Source organism: Trachurus japonicus, chromosome 1 (assembly GCF_045865225.1).
Source record: "Trachurus japonicus isolate A0001 chromosome 1, Traja_1.0".
NCBI classification, from domain to species: Eukaryota; Metazoa; Chordata; class Actinopteri; order Carangiformes; family Carangidae; genus Trachurus; species Trachurus japonicus.
This window is the reverse complement of record NC_140907.1, coordinates 26,613,353-26,633,637: the sequence shown is the minus strand read 5'-3', so window position 1 is coordinate 26,633,637 and position 20,285 is coordinate 26,613,353. Positions and strand designations below refer to the sequence as shown.

The 20,285-nt window shown below is 39.9% G+C and overlaps 1 protein-coding gene across 1 annotated transcript in view; it reads right to left on the bottom strand.

Annotated features, from left to right (window-relative positions):
* The window catches only part of sorbs2a (sorbin and SH3 domain containing 2a), a 46,275-nt gene extending 26,362 nt beyond the window's left edge, over nucleotides 1-19,913 (bottom strand). The window contains exons 1-5 of the mRNA XM_085783247.1: nucleotides 19,731-19,913; nucleotides 4,410-4,465; nucleotides 3,061-3,150; nucleotides 427-453; nucleotides 156-280 (exon numbers count right to left, since the gene is read on the bottom strand). Coding sequence (XP_085639373.1) covers nucleotides 156-280; nucleotides 427-453; nucleotides 3,061-3,150; nucleotides 4,410-4,419 — 252 coding nt within the window. The 5' untranslated portion in view covers nucleotides 4,420-4,465; nucleotides 19,731-19,913. The remainder of the gene's footprint in view (nucleotides 1-155; nucleotides 281-426; nucleotides 454-3,060; nucleotides 3,151-4,409; nucleotides 4,466-19,730) is intronic.
* Nucleotides 19,914-20,285: the final 372 nt, after the last annotated feature.

Here is a 20,285-nt window from a genome sequence, read left to right as displayed (position 1 = left end):
CAAACAACATTGACAAAGAAATCATCAGTAAAAAAGCTTGATACTACAAATCATCAAGTATCAATAACTTTTTATCACAAAGCATGATTGTTTCTGTAAGCGGTAAAAAAAAAAAAAAAGCATTAACATGTGTCATAGTGCATGAGACATTTCACCTGGGTTGGTGACTTCTTGTCCTGCAGGTTGGGTCTGACGCTGCGGAAGCCTTTGGCAGCAAGAGACGAGTTGCTGGCGTCTCCATTCTTAAGGCCATCTGTTGCACTGCGGGACCGCCAAGAATCTGAAGATGATTTTAATCTAATTAACATCAGCCACCACAGTGTGTTTGATTAACTTTTATGGCCTCCTATGGGGTGTATCACAGACTCTTTTGTCATGTGCTATCTATGTCAACAGTCACCACCGAAAAAAGGCACAGGAACTTACCCAAGTCTGACGAGTGAGAATCACTCCCTGAGGAACGAGAGAACACACAGCAAAAATAAGCAAAGTGAGTGGATGTGTGGTCATATTTATCCGTGCAAATGTCAACACTACAAAGCAGGATTACATCTCAAGAAGTTACACAATATCCTGTCACTCCAAAAAATGCTTATGAGAATGTTTAGTCTGACAAACACAAGGACTCGATAATGGAAATTAAGGAGCAGACACATCTGAGGACAGACTGAAGAGAGAAAGCACAGGACTGACACAACAGTTTTTAAGGATCAGATGTTTTATCCTGAACTGATGCACAACATCTCCAGCTGGTGTAACATGATAGCATCCACAAATACTTTGGTTAGAAGTCCAACAACAACTTCATCTTGTAACAATCTAGCATTCACTAAAAACTACTGTGTTGCTTCAGCAGGTTTTTACAACAACAACTCTAATCATCTCAAGTGCTCCTGTCAAGTTTCTAGGATGGAAAACAACACTAATGCTTATAATAAACTGACAACTCCAACAGCAGTACTAGAGTAGGCATACTGCAGTTGACAACTGGCTCCATTATTATTATAAGCGCTGACTGCTTTCCATGCAAACTGCTTGATGAAACATGACTTTACTCCCATGACGGAGACAGGATGTGATCCTCCAGAGGAGATTATTAAACATGACAATTAATATCAGCACAGCAGAACAATTACTGTGCATTCTTGAGGGGTTTGGCTATCTGTTTTTTGTTTTTTGCTGAAGAAGACCAAACCCACCTCTGTCACTGAATCCTCATGGCTGGTTTGGTTGGCTAAAACACAAACACAATAATATGCCCTGAAACCTCCAGCAGGGTTCCCACACCTTTTAAAGACATCAATTTCAAGGCCCAGTTTCTTGGAAAGACACGGATCTGACAATTTTTATAATATGGACTGGTAAGCTGTACAGAAGCTCCTAAACAACAATGAAAAAAGTGAGAGATGCTTGAATGTGTCGATAGTGAGGGCAGCACAGACGCCATCACTTAGCTTGTTTGTAACATTAAGGTAAAAACTATATCAGAAAAAACTTACAGCTTTAATTTTGCACAGAATTTATGAATCAAAATACTTTCCTTGACCTATGTCCATTAGTGTCAAGTTTTAAAAACTATTTTTTTCTCAAATACACAAACTTTTTAAAGGAGACATATTATGTCCCCTTTCCACAAATTAAAATAGTTCCCCGGTGTCTTAAAGACATGTCTGTGACATGCTTTGGTCAAAATACCCCAAGGATCAAACATCACAGCTCTCTTTCACCCTCTCAAAATAGCCCTGTTCAGAACGGCTGATTTCAGTGCCTGTCCCTTTAAATGCAAATTAACTACTGCTTGCCCCGCCCCTTCTACCAGTCCTAGGTAGGGGTGGTATTATGCAAATCCGAGTCCTAGTTACATCACTGGAAGACAACTGAGGGAACAGCTCGTAAAATCATGGACATTTTGGGGGCCGAAAGGCAAGACAAACACCCAAATATATGTTAAAGAGCTTTAAAAAAGTGATATTTCCATAATATGTCCCCTTTAAGGACATCAAGGAATGGTGGGAACCCTGCTTCAGTTCTTTAGTCTACAGTGTTGGGTCCTCTAAGCTCCTAACTGTGTTCTACGTGAGAGCAGCTCATCAGCTTTCAGGCGGTGCCCTCTTGTTGTAAAAAGGAAGCTGACAGTGCCAGGATGCCTACATGGGTGCAGCTGTTAACCTGGGTGCTGACAAGGTGCAGGCACAGCAGCAGGAAAGGAAAAAGCAGCTGGGTACAGCTACCACTGGAAGCCCAAAAAATATAGAGTCAACTGAGCACTGCAAAAAGCTTGTTGGTTATTAATATTGATTTAATTTATAATTTCAAATCATTTGTGAAAAGAACTAGGATGAAGGAGCTCATACATGCTGCAGCTCTACAGCAGATATGCTTGGGAAAATCTGAACCACTGATCAGAAGGAATCAAGCAGAGCGCTGCCATTCTAGTGAATGCACAAGCCCATCCAAGTATATTTCCGTGTCTCCGAAACCTTAGGGTCAAGGGAACTGTGTTACATCTGACCAATCAATCCTGACAGGGGGAGAAACAGTCACAGAACAAAAAGGAAACAGAGCCAGGAAAAACAGTGACTAAAAACACTTAAGCAGCAGGAAACGTAGAATAAACTGCAGATGAAGGGGGGAGATGATGGTAAGAAGCAGAGTGAGAGCATGACATATGAGAGCTGTCAGAGGGAAGGAAGATTAGCATCAACAACCAGTGGGTATGGTATGACTTATGACTGATTTAGGAAGCAAAACAAGCTCAAGACGGAAGAGGCTCCACCAAAGGAAATAAAAGAATTAAACAATGAACTGATTAGAAAAGAAAATAGCATCTTGCAGTCAAACATTGCATAAGCATACTGAGAGAGCCACAGAATATTTGAAAGTATTTCAAATATGCCCAAAGCCATATCAGGTTGATGATTCTGGAAAACAACAAGCCACTTTTTTTTAAAGACTTACCTTGTGCAGTTCAGCCTAGTCACTTCTTTAAGTGGTCTGATTTTTTTATACTTAGTTCACTCTTCTTGTGTTAATTGGTTGTGTGTTTGTGAGTGTTAGTACCTGTGGCTAGATTTGGTGAGCTCTGGACCCTCTTCACGGGAGAGAGTATGAGTGACAAGGCCACGCTTTTGGTAGCGTATCCTCCGCTATCTGAGGAATCACAGCCGGGCAGGGTTGGATCATAGAGGTAGAAGCAGCAGCAGCAGCAGCAGCAGCACATGCACATGCATATAACACAAACACACTCAACAAACACAAATGCATCCGGCCAGAGACACAACCCAAACAAGTGACAGCAAAGCACATGCATTCAAAGAGCCTGAGTTTTACAGACTGGGTGGCAGCTCATAGAAATTAGGAGAAGGATGATAAAATTGATATTTTCTGAAAGATATTTCTGTCAGATTCTGTGTGATCAAGACAACAGGAACTAGAGCATTAGAGCAAGTCCTAGATGCATTGGTTTAAAGGAAATTGGAATCATAAGATTTATACTGGCTTTAGCATGATTATTGACAACAATTAGCGCATATATTTGTAGTATGTCAGTTTGCCTAAAAAAATCTGTGCTGACACAATTTTTAAACACTTGAACCGACGAACTCAACTGTGCAACAAGACGATGTCCTATAATTACACCAATTATTTTTCATTGTAAAATGTGGTGAAAAGCTGCAAATACGTAGATAAGTTACTTGCAATTCAAGCTTCTGGTTATTACTGCACAGGCTGTTTCAAATCTGTGGGTCAAGTGTGTTTTATTTTCTCCCTCAAATCAATTTGGTGTAATTCTTAGTCATGAGGTATTTTCAACATCAACAACATACAGAGCTATTTTTGTGTTGTACTCTATATTAAACACAGGCAAACAACCAGTAGGGATGAAGCAGCCACTGGCAGTGCTGGTGAGTGGAGTGTGTGCAGAAGGCTTGAAGACAGATAGCTTCTTATTGATTGTCCGGCTGAAATACACTACAGCTTGGGACGACAGCCAGGTTCAAGACAGAGCTTTGGAAAAGTATTGAAGGTGGGATACGTCACTGTGGTTAAAAGTGACAACCTTACGATACTCAATGATGCTTTTAGTCACAATAACTGAGGCCCAAAATGGACCGGCACCAAAATGGTGAAACAGGGTCAGGGTTAGAGTTACAGACTCATGCCTGTGGCAGAGGGAAAGTAGCACACATAGCAGCTTTTAAAATAGCGAGGTGGCCTGAAATGCCTGAACATATTGACTCTTTATTTTGATGTATTAAATGTAGACAATAGTTTTCTGGTCAGTGGATAAACAAATACTGACAGCCGATATATTCCACTTTGCCAAAGAGATGGTAAAAATGGACCTGGTCTGGATGGATGAACCTCACCCCACAGCAATGTCAGATATGGTTTGTGTGTGCACATACCTGTATTCATATTGAAGAGCACTTCTTACTGATCCACTGCAGGGAAACACACTTTCCTACAATACAAAAAAAAATACAAAAACCTTTCAGACAAAAAATAAAGTGTATTTTTCACACTACAAAACATACGGTCTCTCCAAATGATTTACATTTACAAAATGATCTTCCTGAAGCCACAACAATAAATAACCGAGTTATTGAATTTACACAAAATTACGTCAAGTTTAAATTTGTTGCATTAAAATTAAATCACAGAGAGTTTCCTGCTGCCCAAGAGCCAAGGTCTCTCTGTGCAGGGAGAGTCAGGAGAGATTAATGGTGTTTAGGAGCAGGAGTGCTGTATGCTGACATACTGCAAGTGACTGCAAGTCAGCTCAGCTTTCACACATTTCATTTTTCCCCCCCATGTTGAGAAAATCAACAGGCCAAGGTGCAGACATCCTAGGAGGATGAAATGTGACAAACATCTGATAAACGGACTGAATCATTACAGTAACTGTGCTTCTGAAGAACCCCGGACGGTAAAGTGGCATGAGCCTGGCGGCAGACTTCTGAATCGGCAGGTCTATGATTTGTTCAGTCAGTGTCAAGTGTGACGGGAACTGAAACGGCAAATCATTTTCATTACGTGGCTTAAATAGCATAGCACCCTGCTGTTGTTTTTTTCTATCTTTTTTTGCCAAATGTGTGCACATGTTATATCAAAGACTGCCTCCTACCTAGACAAACTTAGCCCTAACTTGAACCAGTTGTAAAGACTAATAAATAAACATGACCAGCAGATATTTATGAAAAAAAGAATCAGAAAGATTATGAAACTGCTCTAACAAATGACACAGATACAGACTGACATGTAAAATGTTTGTCCCGAACAGATATATACTTCGGCTGCCTGTGATGAAAAGGATACAAGCTTCAAGAACAGAGATCTCCTCATCAGAGCTGTTAGGGGCCTGTACAGTCTGTCACTTACACACTTTCCCTTTTACTTATGACTTACTATGCAGCAAAAAAAACAATTTATATCAACGCATACTGCTTGTCATGCTCAAAAAACATGTTTACGTCAAAGCCAAAACCAAAACCCATGAAGCCCAAATGTGGGAACATAATTTCTTCCAGCTGAGTGAGAGCCTTAATGACCTTTGCAAATTCTTTACGGCACATATTTGAAACATAAATAACATAAATGGCACTGATAAATGACACAAAATGCCATGTTTACTTAACTGTACCCATATGTGATACTTGTCTCCTGCTATATGGAGACCTTTTTCTGAGAACTAGGGTAGGGTGTGTGATTTATACGATAGCGGCACACACTAAAAGCCCAAGGCAAAGCACAGACTGTTGCATCCTGGTGTGAATGCGTGCACATGTGTGTCATCGTGGGACTTAGCGTGTGTGACAGATACTACAAGTGACAGCCTACAGTGGCTACAGCAGGGATCATACATGTCTGGTATGTAAATAACTATGACATACACATGCTGCTACAATATGAGTGGTGAAGGCTCCAGAAGTATTTGATATAAAACATCTTACTTACTGGGGAGATTTCAGTATTTTCTAGACACAAAATAATAGATTCTTGTATATTGTCTTAACCCAAACAGTGAAAATATGACTATTTGGCCACAATTTTATGACTTTAATCCAAGAGAATAACAACCTGACAACTATTAATACTGAATAACAGGTTGTTTAATTTTAAGAGAAGACTAAAATAAAATACTCTCACACAAGCACAGGAGAATAAAATACAAATAAACTGTCTTGTAACTGATTATGTTTGAAAGAGGTATTACATTAGATATAAAGTCTATGTTAATACATTTTGTGTTTTGATATCACTAATAAGTTAGGATCCTCACTGGATACAGAAGTTGTGTTATAATGTGAGTTAATTCCTATTGGGAATTTCAGCATTTCTACAGCTTCTGATCTTGACAATCAAATATCTGTTGAGAGGCTATGATGATAACTTATAACTGCACTTTGACAAGTACAAGTCCTGATAATTGTGGTTATCTTTTACACAGGCTTATTTTGGAGATGGTATGCAGCCATATTGTAACATGAATGTGTAAACTGCCTTGGCAGTTGGCTATAGTGATGAGTGGCGCTAGATGGATGGCGTAACATTAACCCCGGAGCATTCCTGTAAAATTAGCCTATACATGATTGTACCTGCTGTTATGATTGGACAGCATCAATCGAATCTTAACTTTACAGAGATGTGTCGCATGAGTATGTACTTCCACACCAGAGTTATATACATAGTTTAACATTTATTTGACCATGCTGCCAGTTTAACAAGCTCGATTCAGATTGAAAGCCCCGGCCACTGCGGTTATGACTAAGCCTTTATGGTATGTGCTATACCAGGTGAGCCACTGGGCAGCCAGAGAAGACGTCTCTATGGGGTAGTTAAAAAAATATTTCTTGTCAGTGATGTTTTACTTTTATTTAAACATATCACAAGAGCATCATTTCACAGTTTAGAGCTACAGTGCATTAACCAAGACTTCTGATTAAAGCTTGAAGCCTTAAAGGATCTTAATATAATGTATTTAATCACCTTCTCAATAATGTCCTTTCTAATTGCTGCTCAATTGTAAATTACTTGCAAAGGTACTTATTAGCCATTACATACACTGCCACAGAAGTAATGTGAGCAATACAAATGTTACAGAAAAGAGTTTCTCCCTTTTCTCTCAGACAAAATACACTGTATACAACCCTCATACATTGATTATTATCATTTTTATTAGTAATAAATCCTGGATGTACATCTACTTTGTTGCCAACATCTAAGTGGTTCAATACAGAGGCTGTTCTGGTGAGGAGGAAGTCGAGCCATGTATCATGGGATACTTTCAGTCCCTCAAGAGTCAAGACCCAGTCCTTACCCTCATACAGTATGCCCTCGTAAATCTATCTGTGAGAAACACACACACACATGCATTGGGGTAAATCATGGGTCTGGCGTCGCGGGCTGTCGGCGTCCAAATGATGGTCAGATTATAAACAGGATCATGTTTCTTGGGGACAGATCAGCGGCGACACAGCAGCTGTGGCCATGGTGTAATGTTATGGCTGGACCCAGGAAGAAAACGCACCAGGCTCTACACCTCTCAAGAACTCTGCCTATCATTCCACATAAGACCTTTTCAAGCTTTCAGATACTGAATCAGATCATTAGCAGCGTGTGCATTACAGCATGCAGATCGCTGTTTAATCTGGAGAGGCACCAAATGTTTCCATTAATATTCAGTGAGAGCTTCCCCAGAACGAAAAGGCTTAATGTAATACTTACAAGGGAAGAGGTGGGAATGAATGTTGTCAGATCAAAACACTTGCTATCTTATCATTTCTAATCTAATGAATGAACTTAAATGTCAATTCCCAGAAATGAATTTTGAATTAACTCGACAAATGAATTGATAATAAACAAAAAGACCTTGTTTTCTCCGATGTTGTTTTCAATCCTTGTCCTAGTTTCTCTGGCCAGAGCAGTTTCTTTCGAATCATTTTATATCCTTACTTTACCGTGGTTTATCCGCCGACTGTAATTTAGGCATTGGTAGGCCACTCTGGAGACTGGTGTGTATAATTACTGAACGTAATAGCTATGGGACTGCAAATACACAAGTCGGAGCTATAAGCCGCAGAAAGCCGTGAGGTCCAACACCACGAGCCCATCACATCTCATTAGTCTGTTGAGTGACCAACTGGGACCCATTTGGTTTGTATCGGTGGACTAATGGGGTTTGCACCGCAAACATTTAGAAACATAAGACACTGTTGAAGCAGTTATGAAAAGTGCATGTTCCTGTGCTTATTGCTGATTTGAGCTCATCACGGCATGACCGGTTTCCTCTCCTCAACAACATGTGACTGTTTATCTGTTGACAACATTTTTAACTTAGAAGAAAATCGATGAATCACAGCAAAAAAATGTGGGAATTCTCATGCGTCATTTGAGTTTGCTATTTAAATCACCTAATAAAATTCAAGTGGAGACTTTGATGATGAAGTTGGGTTTAATCAACACCTCTAGAGACTGAGATTAAAACATTTGAGAGTGGGAAGATTCCACTATCTTTGCCCTTATTAAAAAAATATTTCATTTAGCTGAGACAACAAAAAACAAACAACGTAACAGAACGGCTAAAGAATAACAGGGACAGTATGATTATCAAAAGAAAGGAAACAAACAAAAGGAAGGAAAGAAAAACACAAACATGTCCTCAAAGAGCAGGGTTGGCATTACTCACTGGCTGTCTGCCGTGGCATAGACAAAACAAGGGTCTGAAAATAAATGTGTCACCGTGTTTCCACGACCAAAAACTATAGCAATGAAAACATGAAAAAAATAAATAAAACAACTGTCCAAATAAGTATTTATGACTTTCACATAACCTTTTCAAATGATGTACAGGACTGTGGATTATAGTTTATATTATTTATAAGCTCATCAAACCTCCGTCGTACCCTGCAGGATGGCATCAACCAATGGAAATGCTCTGAACTACTTTGTCTAAGCTTCTTTTACTAACTTTACTCCCTTTGTACTCAGGTATTCCCCTTGTTATTTTGACAGACATGTCGTCCATGTGTCTAATTTCTGTGTGGAACAACGCAGTAACAAACTGCTCATTTGTATTTTAGTCGTCGTTGACTTTGGCAGGAGGGTTTAACAAGAACACAACTCAACTATTGCATTATTTTTTATTCCTTTATTTAAGCCTAGTAGTTTATTTGCCCCCTGATCAAATTGACCCAAAAATTCCTCAAGGTCTGCCAAATATTAATCTCCCAAAACACAGTGAACAAAGACTCTTCTCAAATCTAATTTATGAAGCTATTTCTCCTCCCCTTGCAAATCTTCCTCTGCACATAGCTTGTCTCATTTATGAGACAAGGGAGAGATACCAGGAGCATGCATATTGTACAAGACACTTATGACATAGTGCACCTGTATCTGTCATGAGACTCCAGCAACCATGTGTACTAAATAAATAAATACACCTTGACAAAATGCATCATCCCGTGAATGAATACAACCGAATACGAATAGATCAATTATTACGTAAGTAATTTCATAAAATGCAAAATAACTCATCACATTTATACTGAACGTCATGAAAAACAAAGAGTTTTTTTAAGGTCATCATTTTAATTATAGCTAGTTTAATTTCTAAATGCATGTGTAAAGACAGCAGGAGAGAGTGAACAGTCATTGGAGATAAGCCGACTACGGCCTCAAGGGTCCCAACCCTGGAGTGGTCACTCAGACTGAGACATACCCACAGGATGTCAACAGATTAAGCTCCTTAGCAAATCTATTTAAAGACCACACCAAAAAGTCATTGGATAGATTCTATTCAGCTGCTCCTATAAATGACAAGATTGTCAGCTGTTACAAGCTTAAAAAAGGTTAAAAAAAAACACTCTGGCAAAAATATTACAGGACAATCATATGTGTATCATCATGTATCATCCTCAGTGCAGTCAAGTCAACATTAGATACAAGCTTGGAAGCAGGAATTTGATGCGGATAAAAGTGAAGCACAAAGCAGAGCAATCTCTAAAAATCTTAGTGTAGAGAACAAATCCTGTTTCAACGAGGCAACAAAATGTCCCTGGAGATCCAACATAAATCTCAGTCGAGACATAGCGAGCCTTAAAACCAGCTGACAGCGAGAGTGACCCCTCCAAAAAAGGCAGAATTTAGAATTGCTTCAATCCTTAATTACTGAATAGGAGCCAAGTTATTTTAGTGGTGCATTTTTGTGGTAGAAATGTGGGGCATGCTGGGGTTGTGATGAGAAAAAAAAAATAGAAATGGCTTGGGAATCAAAATAAGAGTCTAGCTGTAAGCCATTGCCCATTGTGCTTTAAGTGGATACGGTATTTTACAGCTTGAAGTATTTCTAGTGTTTCAAGTATTCATGTTAGACACCAGCCAAACAAGTAAACATTTCAACAGCAGATAGCTCAGCGCTATAACACAGGAGGAGGACCGTGGGTTTGGCCGTCTATAGCTCTGGAGTGAACTTTGGTAAATTACAACTATGTCCCAAGAGTTTTCATTAGATTTCTGAATCACAGTAAGTCACTGAAGCACTGACAGTCTTGACTCTTAACTTAAAGTCACTTCAAGCAGAGGAAACTTGATAAGTGTCAGTGCACCCCGTGGGTCCCTCAGCAGTGGAGCATTACATCAGCTGCTGCAAAGACAACTTGTCACTTGTTGTCTCCCATTTCCAAACTTTCTTTTTGAACAAGTTAATGAATTGATATTGGCCTGACAGTTAGCCAGTGTCTACTGGGGGGCAGTGGTGCAGTAAGAGTGAGCCGATGCATCTTGATCATAGATTAATAAATAATGAGGCTATTTTGATTTTTTTTTATCAAGGCTGCAGTAGCTCCACATAGACTGAGAGTTGGTGCGTTGTGTAGTCCGACCATATAATCGTCTTTATTTGTTTAATTGTGTTGCTAAACAAGCAAAATCTGCAACCAAGCTCTTTTCTGTGTTAAGTAGTGGCATCACATTTAATGTGGTCTCATTACTCAGCAAAAATGAAAAAGAAATTTCATTCCAATTCGCAGCGAGGTGTGTTTAAGGGCTATTGTGTATCATTACCACTTGGGTAACTTGCCATAAAGCTGAAAACATTGTAAAACAACAACTTAGCCTTCTTACATTCAGTGTACTGTCATGACTACACTGATTTTAAAGCAGCTTTGTTGGATGCATTTACATTTATATAAAACAATGACCCTGAGCAATAAGAGCATGTTAAATATTCAGCCAAATTTAAAAACAAACACAGCACACATCAGGATTTTAACACATTCAGAGAGACTGAAAGATGCAGGTCTTTTCTATCAGCTCCATGTAAGTGTTCTACCACCACATTACTGCCACTAGTTGAACAACAGCCATTTCCAACAAAGTCTCTCTTATCAGCCTTGTTTGTTCAACCTTGCCACTCATTAGCAGACCCCCCTCTGGCTGTATGAATGGATAGGGGAGGTCAATACACTGACCCTGCGTGCCCACTCACTGTCTGTACTGCAAACAACAGAGGCCCGTGTGTTCTGCAGATTGCATCACAACCCCACTAACGAGCAGAGCCATTGGCCTGAGAGCACTAATGCAATTATGCAACACAAGCCCCGCTACCGAGTCGGGGCTATGAGGGAGGAAGAATGAACTGGATGTGACAATTCGTGGGTTTGTTATCTGACCATTTCTATACCGAGGAGCTGAGGATGCATTTACTGTATTGTGTTCTGAGGAGAGGAAGAGAGGGAGAGAAAAAATTAGAAAAAGAAGGAGCACAGACAAGAATTAAATAAAAATGCAAATGAAAAGATGAACACAGAAAGAAAAATAGATTACAGAGAGAGGGAGAGATTATGAAAGAGGAATATGATCGATGAATGCTAAAATAATGACATAGGAAGCCATTATCAGTGTGTTGTGTTATGTAATCTGTCTGGCTTAAGCCGTCTGGGGACACACAGCATCACCAGTAAACAGCACCTCCATTGCTGCCACTGTTTCATCTCTCCTTCTCCTATGTGGCACCAATGTGTTGTTAGAGACCCTAATGTTAGGGGGGGGGGGGGGTCTTTTGGGAGAATGCAGAAATTAGGACATAAGGTTTTTCAGATCCTGGGATAGTAAACACTGCCCGGCTGTATAAAGAATGAGGGAGGATGGTGGAGCAGTAACAGTGGAAAGAAACAAATATAGACCCTGCTCTTTCAGCTAAATTCTTTATAAACACTATATAGTCGGGGAGCCACAGGCTCAAAAGCTCAAGGAAATGGGTTGAACCTGACATCGTCCGTTATACTTTTTATTTGTGTTTTTTCTGTTAAATTTGACACTAAGGAACAATAATTGAGGGGTCTGCTCTGCCGGAAATATCGCGAAAAAAAATTGTGGCCATTTCACTGTATGCACCCTTTATTTTTCTACAGGAAATTGTAAAAAATGATTTTTTTCTTCAAATCCTCAGTAGCCTGGGTAGGCTGTCAATTAATGCATTTCAGATACACAGAACACATGTGGTGACAACATCCACTGAAAAAATAACTCTTAAAACACATTTCTACATGATTTTGTATCAATTTTATGGAAAAAAATTAGGCGTTTTCTCACTTTTTCCCAATATTTTCATCTTTACTTCATTGGCAATCAACTATGGGTCCAGGTTATGACATCAGTCAATGTGTCATTATTTTCAGCAAACAGTATACTCATTCCAGTGAAAAAATTATAAAAATCCAACCAAAATCATTGGTTTTATGATAATTTCACTACTAGCTGGCGATCAACAGGCTCAGAGCATGTTAATAGAATTTTAGGCTAGGCCTACTCTCGATATTCCAAAAGACATACTGGATGTTTAGCATCATGGTACACTCACAAACACCAGCTGAGTATTTGAATGAGTTTGAAACAACCAACAGTTACCAGTGTTTCTAGTTTAGCTGTTAGTTGAAATTCAACTCCCGTGGGAAACCCCCTAAAAAAAGTAGTTGGGGTACCTGTAACCAGACTTTCAAAAATTCCGAAATTTTTAATTTGGCCTTAAGTAAGTTGTGAGGGGTCAAACTAGGGGTTTTTCACGATTCTGAGTTGATTGCAAGCATTAGCTTTTCATCCAAAACACTCCTTGGTGTAAAAAAAAAAAAAACAGCCACACCCACCTTTCCTGTTCATCGGAAAGGAACAACCCCCTCCCCCCACCAATAGAATGTATTAGAAGTTATTCCTTAGCATGGCACAGGTTGTCTGTCACATATCACTACTAAATACTCAATATAATATAACTTATATTCTACCCTTTTTTCTTTGTAGGACATTATACAGACCCTCCAGGATTTTGCAATGTCGCAAAATTTATTAAAAAATTACAATAGGCTAAATGTAATTTATTACATGGATCGGTAGCAAGTGAATGAAAGAGAAAAGACACTGGACATGCACTGGATTTCACATACCAGCAAAAACTGAAACAAGTTTGCCAGAAATGAAGAGAGGACACAAAAAACACATAGTGCTGTCAGGTACCAGCTTTTGTTGTGGGGTGTATACATCTTTGCATCAACTAATAGAGTGCTAAATATTTTGTAATCTAAGTAATGTTATTAACCTTACTTTAATGTTATGAGTTAAAAACTCATAACATGTGTGCTGATGTATGTTGAGCACTGTACAGATATCTCCAGAACCCCTTTTGAATTTTGTAATGTAAACAGTGACATGCCAGGTAGAACAACTGTAAAACACCTGGGGCTGGCAATCCAGTAAAGAGCAACATTGACTCCTGACATATGAGCAGCACACATGTCCAGAACAGGAATATGATTTTGAACAGCTAGCATACAATCTTCTCAATAAAAATAAAATATGAATATAATGAATGAAAATAATATTAACTACGTTCTTTCATTAATGATGCCTTCAAGCAAAATGAGAATATCAGATATGATAAAGCTGGTGAAACCTTATTGTGATTCCAGATAAAGATATTATTATTATTAAAATAAGGTGATGTTAAAATGGTGTTAAAAATAAACAACAATAACACAGATGCACCGTGCCGTGTCACAGCCTCTCAACGCAGAATGTGATGGTCTCTCGGCCAAAGCAGGTCGGGAACACCGGTCCCACCGGTGGTCGCGGTCCTTCTGTGGTACGGGTCGGTGGTGCCGGCCTGCTTTGACCCAGAGACCATCACATTTTACCGCGGGAGGACACGGTGTTGCTCCAGATGAAGACCGGGCAGGACTGTCGGCTGAGAGCTTCCTGTTTCAGCTCCGAGCTGCTGGAGCAGTGGCGTGCACAAGGGCAGGGGCGAAAAGGAAAAAAAAGGGCACATAATAGCGCGTCCTCACCACTGAAGAAGGCACTTTAGCACACGTTTTGGCTCCTAGAGGGCACTTTAGCACACGTTTTGCCCCCTATGAGGGCACTTTAACACACGTTTTGGCTCCTAGAGGGCACTTTAGCACACGTTTTGCCCCCTATGAGGGCACTTTAACACACGTTTTGGCTCCCAAAAGGACACTTCAGCACACGTTTTGGCTCCTAGAGGGCACTTTAGCACATGTTTTGGCTGCCATAAGGGCACTTTAGCACGCGTTTTGGCTCCTAGAGGGTACTTGAGCACACGTTTTGGCTGCCATGAGGGCACTTAAGTGTGCGTTTTGGCTCCTAGAGGGCACTTAAGTGTGCGTTTTTGGCCCCCATGAGGGCACTTTAGCATGTTTTGACCCCCATGAGGGCACTTTAGCACATGCTTTGGCTGCCATAAGGGCACTTTAGCACGCGTTTTGGCTCCTAGAGGGTACTTGAGCACACGTTTTGGCTGCCATGAGGGCACTTAAGCACGCGTTTTGGCTCCTAGAGGGCACTTAAGTGTGCATTTTTGGCTCCCAAGAGGGCACTTTAGCACACGTTTTGGCTCCTAGAGGGCACTTAAGCACACGTTTTGGCTCCTAGAGGGCACTTTAGCACATGTTTTGGCTCCTAGAGGGCACTTTAGCACACGTTTTGGCTCCTAGAGGGCACTTCAGTGTGCGTTTTTGGCTCCCAAGAGGACACTTTAGCACACGTTTTGGCTCCTAGTGGGCACTTTAGCACATGTTTTGGCTGCCATGAGGGCACTTTAGCACGCGTTTTGTCTCCTAGAGGGCACGTAAAATTAGTTTTTTGGCACACAACACATGGGAACGAAAAACGTAAAATTACGTGGTTGGCACTCAATGAGTTAAATGTTTGGAAGGAACCTGTACCTGTGTCAACTAACAATTAAGCTAAGTTGACAATAGGTTTCTTATGCATGTTATTAAAGCAGAAGTAAGTGATATATTTGTGTTAATATAAGTCTTAAATAGTTAAATCTTCCGACAGCAATCACTTACATAGAGTGTTTGGACCGAAACACGGGTCTGTCAGTCACTCTGCTCTGCTCTGAGCCCAGGAGAAAACTTTTCTCGTATCCTACAGTTTTTATCCAATGAGGAGAGAGAACGGCATGCAGGGCTGTGTGTGCAGCCGTGAATGTGGTGACGTAGGGACGAGGACTGTTACGGTGCGTTCAAGGCAGCTCGTAACTTGTGTTTTTCCGACCTGTGAAGTCGTACCAGTTCGATCTGGTACGAGTTCACGGGTCGGAAGTTACGAGTGGCCGTTATAGTGACTTTCACAGGTAAAACAGGTCGGAAAAACGCGAGTGGGTTGCCTGGAACGCTACAAAGTCGTAAGTTGTGACTTGAAGCTGTAATTTACGGTTTCAAAAGCCTGCCTGGAACGCAGCATTGGCCAAAACGACCGGATCGCTCACTTCTGCTTTAATGTAGTGGCATGAAAAACATCAAGTTCTTCAAAAAAGATTTAGATAATATTAATGTATCAGACGTAAAAAGTTGTATATTGTCAACCAACTAACTACCACTAAGCAACATTTAGGCCTATTTACCATGGCAAATAATAAAAAAACAAACCAATAAAGCAACTTTTTAATTTACATGTATACCCAGCAGTGAGAAGGGTGTGTGTGTGTGTGCATTTCAGCTTTTACTGGTATGTGAAATCTGGTGTGCACCCAGTGTTTTTTTTCTCTCTCACACTCCCAATCCGCATAATAGCTTAATATATGAAAACAATAATTACAAATTATTATTAATTCAAAAAAGAAAATCACATAGCTATTGACAACATCACATCATTAATTCCTGTGACCATAATTAGCCACAGTGGTCTATGATAGCAAATTTACAGAGAGGTTGTGGTGATAAATTGCGTGGCGGAAGAGAATACATGAGGACTGGTTGAATTTGCGTTAATAGTTGCAATTAAAACATTGTAAAATCCCGGAGGGTCCTACCAAGAAAAAGGGGTTGAATGTAAGTTATATTATATTGAGTATATGTGACATTAAAGACAACCTGTGCCATGCTAAGGAATAACTTCTAATACATTCTATTGGTGGGGGGAGGGGGTTGTTCCTTTCCGATGAACAGGAAAAGTGGGTGTGGCTGTTTTTTTTTTTTCACACCAAGGAGTGTTTTGGATGAAAAGCTAATGCTTGCAATCAACTCAGAATCGTGAAAAACCCCTAGTTTGACCCCTCACAACTTACTTAAGGCCAAAATAAAATTTTCGGAATTTTTGAAAGTCTGGTTACAGGTACCCCAACTACTTTTTTTAGGGGGTTTCCCACGGGAGTTGAATTTCAACTAACAGCTAAACTAGAAACACTGGTAACTGTTGGTTGTTTCAAACTCATTCAAATACTAAGCTGGTGTTTGTGAGTGTACCATGATGCTAAACATCCAGTATGTCTTTTGGAATATCGAGAGTAGGCCTAGCCTAAAATTCTATTGAGGCTCTGAGCCTGTTGATCGCCAGCTAGTAGTGAAATTATCATAAAACCAATGATTTTGGTTGGATTTTTATAATTTTTTCACTGGAATGAGTATACTGTTTGCTGAAAATAATGACACATTGACTGATGTCATAACCTGGACCCATAGTTGATTGCCAATGAAGTAAAGATGAAAATATTGGGAAAAAGTGAGAAAACGCCTAATTTTTTTCCATAAAATTGATACAAAATCATGTAGAAATGTGTTTTAAGAGTTATTTTTTCAGTGGATGTTGTCACCACATGTGTTCTGTGTATCTGAAATGCATTCATTGACAGCCTACCCAGGCTACTGAGGATTTGAAGAAAAAAATCATTTTTTACAATTTCCTGTCGAAAAATAAAGGGTGCATACAGTGAAATGGCCACAATTTTTTTTCGCGATATTTCCGGCAGAGCAGACCCCTCAATTATTGTTCCTTAGTGTCAAATTTAACAGAAAAAACACAAATAAAAAGTATAACGGACGATGTCAGGTTCAACCCATTTTTGAGCCTGTGGCTCCCCGACTAATACAAGACAAAAAGGAGGCCGTGTACACACAGTAGTTTCCCAACATTAAACTCATGCTCTGTAAGATTTGAAATCTTGGAGAGAAAATTACTTGCTCATATCTCATTTTTACACTTTATTTAGGAGGGGAAAAAAAGAAAAGATTTTGGATGTTTGCACATTTGTAGCAAGACATACACTAGAGTGGAGTGGCTATCAGCCGTGACTAAGATTACATTCCCCATACATAGTCTGGATTCCCCAGGTACCAGTGTTAAGTGTCGAGCATGAAGATAAGAGGGACTTGATTAGCAGGGGTGCTATATTTACTGCCATTAGACAAGACCTTTTACCCTCTAAGGTGGTCCTGAGCCTTGGGGAAATCTATCTGTGTTCTCCAGGTGCCACGGAGGAAATACAATAATTTCAACATTTTTGAGTTCCCACACAACATAAGGTTAGAAATAAATAGTAAACGTCACAGAGCTAAAAGGTTATGTCATTATTAGTTTCACAGAAGGAACATGAGATTCAGATATAGCAGCTTTGTAGATTTGATTGGACCCCAATGTCCTATTAAGTTCAATGCACAATTGCATCTATTTCCATTTTATCCATATAATTAAATAACACAACACTGCTGATGTAAATTAAGAAGAACATTGTGACAAGTGATAATAAACCAACACATTGTTGAATATTGTTATATATAAATAAATCTATCTTCAAAAGATACTGTGCAGGTCAGAGCGAGACCGATGCTTGTTTACTGAAAGTATTACACATGAGACTGAAATTCAAGAGCCTAAAGGCAGCCTTTGAATGTCTTTGTCCTTTTGTACATCAGCTTTTGGACAAATGCCCCCGTATCGGGAAGGAATGAGGAAGAGGACGGTCACGGCAGAGTGACAGTCACAAAGGAATTAATGCTTTCACACTGTTGAAAGGTGCTGTTAGGTTCCCTGATTTTCTCAGCACACACCCATCAAAACACTTTCATACTTTCATTTGACATGCAAATTAAAAAATATATATAACATATTTTGGTCTCTGTCCAGCATTAAACTACTTCCTAGACCTACATTACAGGTGATACAAGTTGAACTGAGCAATCAGACCATCTCTGTCCCAAATGATAAAGCTTGTGACTGAATACTAAGTTTTACAAGAGGCCTAGAGAGTTCTGCGAACAGATATAGTTTTAGTGGGATTAGATTTAATGTTTGCATCTATTAATAATGCCACATTAACCATGAAAAAAATGGGGTGTAAACCGTGACCTTTACAGGGAACTTGGTATGTCAGGTGCGAGGGAAAGGGGAACCAAACGAACTGAGCTACGAACCAAGGCTGGGAACCACCCCTTACTGTGTACCCAAGGGGTCAAGGTGACATTCCTCAACACCTCTGAGACCGGTCCTAATGGAGGGATTGGTACATGGCTTTTGTTGAGTGGGAAAGAGGAGACCACGAAAAAAAGGGTGTAACGGGAGACGGAAGTATGTAAAAGAGAGAGAGGGAGAAAAATGAGATTCTGGGGCAAAATTATGGGAAGATAAGGAGGTGAAGAAAAAAGGGGGACTGGAGGAGTTTTAAGGACTGAATTGGAGCTTTTAATTTATTGAGATTAAAAAATAAAAAAAAAACATAGGATAAAGTTCAGCTGGTGAATTTTGATGGTATGTGTGCTGTGTGTATAATTTTAATGTTAAATGTTCCCCTTTAATTAATGGGACTCAGACATTCTTTTCACTGAGGCCACAATAAATCTGCAGGGTGTCGATGCATAAAAACCTTTAAATCCTCAAAACAGTAATCTAAGCTATTTGCTGATGCTATTTCTGAGGTGACCGTGGTCGAAACCACTGTTTTTATTTGACACCGTTTACGCTGTCCACCATCACAAAAGACTGAAATTCCACTCTGGGTGTATAATTGTGGGTGCTGGCAGAACAGATAAATACAATTCCCTTTTCAGTGTTTGGGCTGTAAAAACTATTCAGGCCTCTTCTAATTTGCTTTCTCTTTAAAGCATTGATGTGTTCACAGCAAGTAAATATAGATGCGTCACAAATCAGTAAACAGCAATGTGAGATCTGTGTGTGTGTGACATTAGCGCAACACTTCAAAATAAATCACATATAAATATATTGAACTACGCTGAATATTGTCTTGTGGAATAACAAATTTGTGGTAAGGATATATGGGCTCTTGTAAAAAACAGGAATGTAATAAATTAATGTTCTCCTAAGCTTGGGCATGAAAATACAGTGTTTACTATTCTCCTGTGACATTTAATCCTAAAAGCCAGTCCTCTCAACCAGTGCAGGTGCAACAGTCCATCAAGCATAAAAATTGTAACTCTTACCGTCATAAAATCAAAAGCCTGGAGACTTGCTAAGAAGAGTCAGGTGTAGGTGAGCTCTGTGCACCTTTTCTTCCTTCCTCTCTCTCTCTCCCTCTCTCTCCCTTCTTCTGTTCCTCTGCTCTCTGGTCAGGGTAAGTCTCTCCTCCCGGTCAAGCCTTATTCCCAGATCTTCCCCCGTCTAATGCCTGGGAAGCACAGAGACAACAGAATGAGGAGAAAGTTAGAGAGCCGAAGAGAGGGAGTGACAGGGAAAGAGAGTTCCCTGTTTGGGTGAAGCAGTGATCAGATACGGCTATTTTCAGACGCAGGCATGCTCATCTATGAGACTGGAAAGTTACCCCCCAGTGTGGACGGGTGGGGGCTAAGTGACAGGGCTGACTATCTCTATTTTACCACACTCACAAGTTTGCATGCATGCATACCATGTAGTATGCACACTCATGCACGCAAAGACAGGCTATTTCTACACGCACATTCCCGTACTGTACATACAAGCCAGTCATACACATATGGTGGTGCTATGCCACAGTTACACCAGGTAATGTACACCTTCGA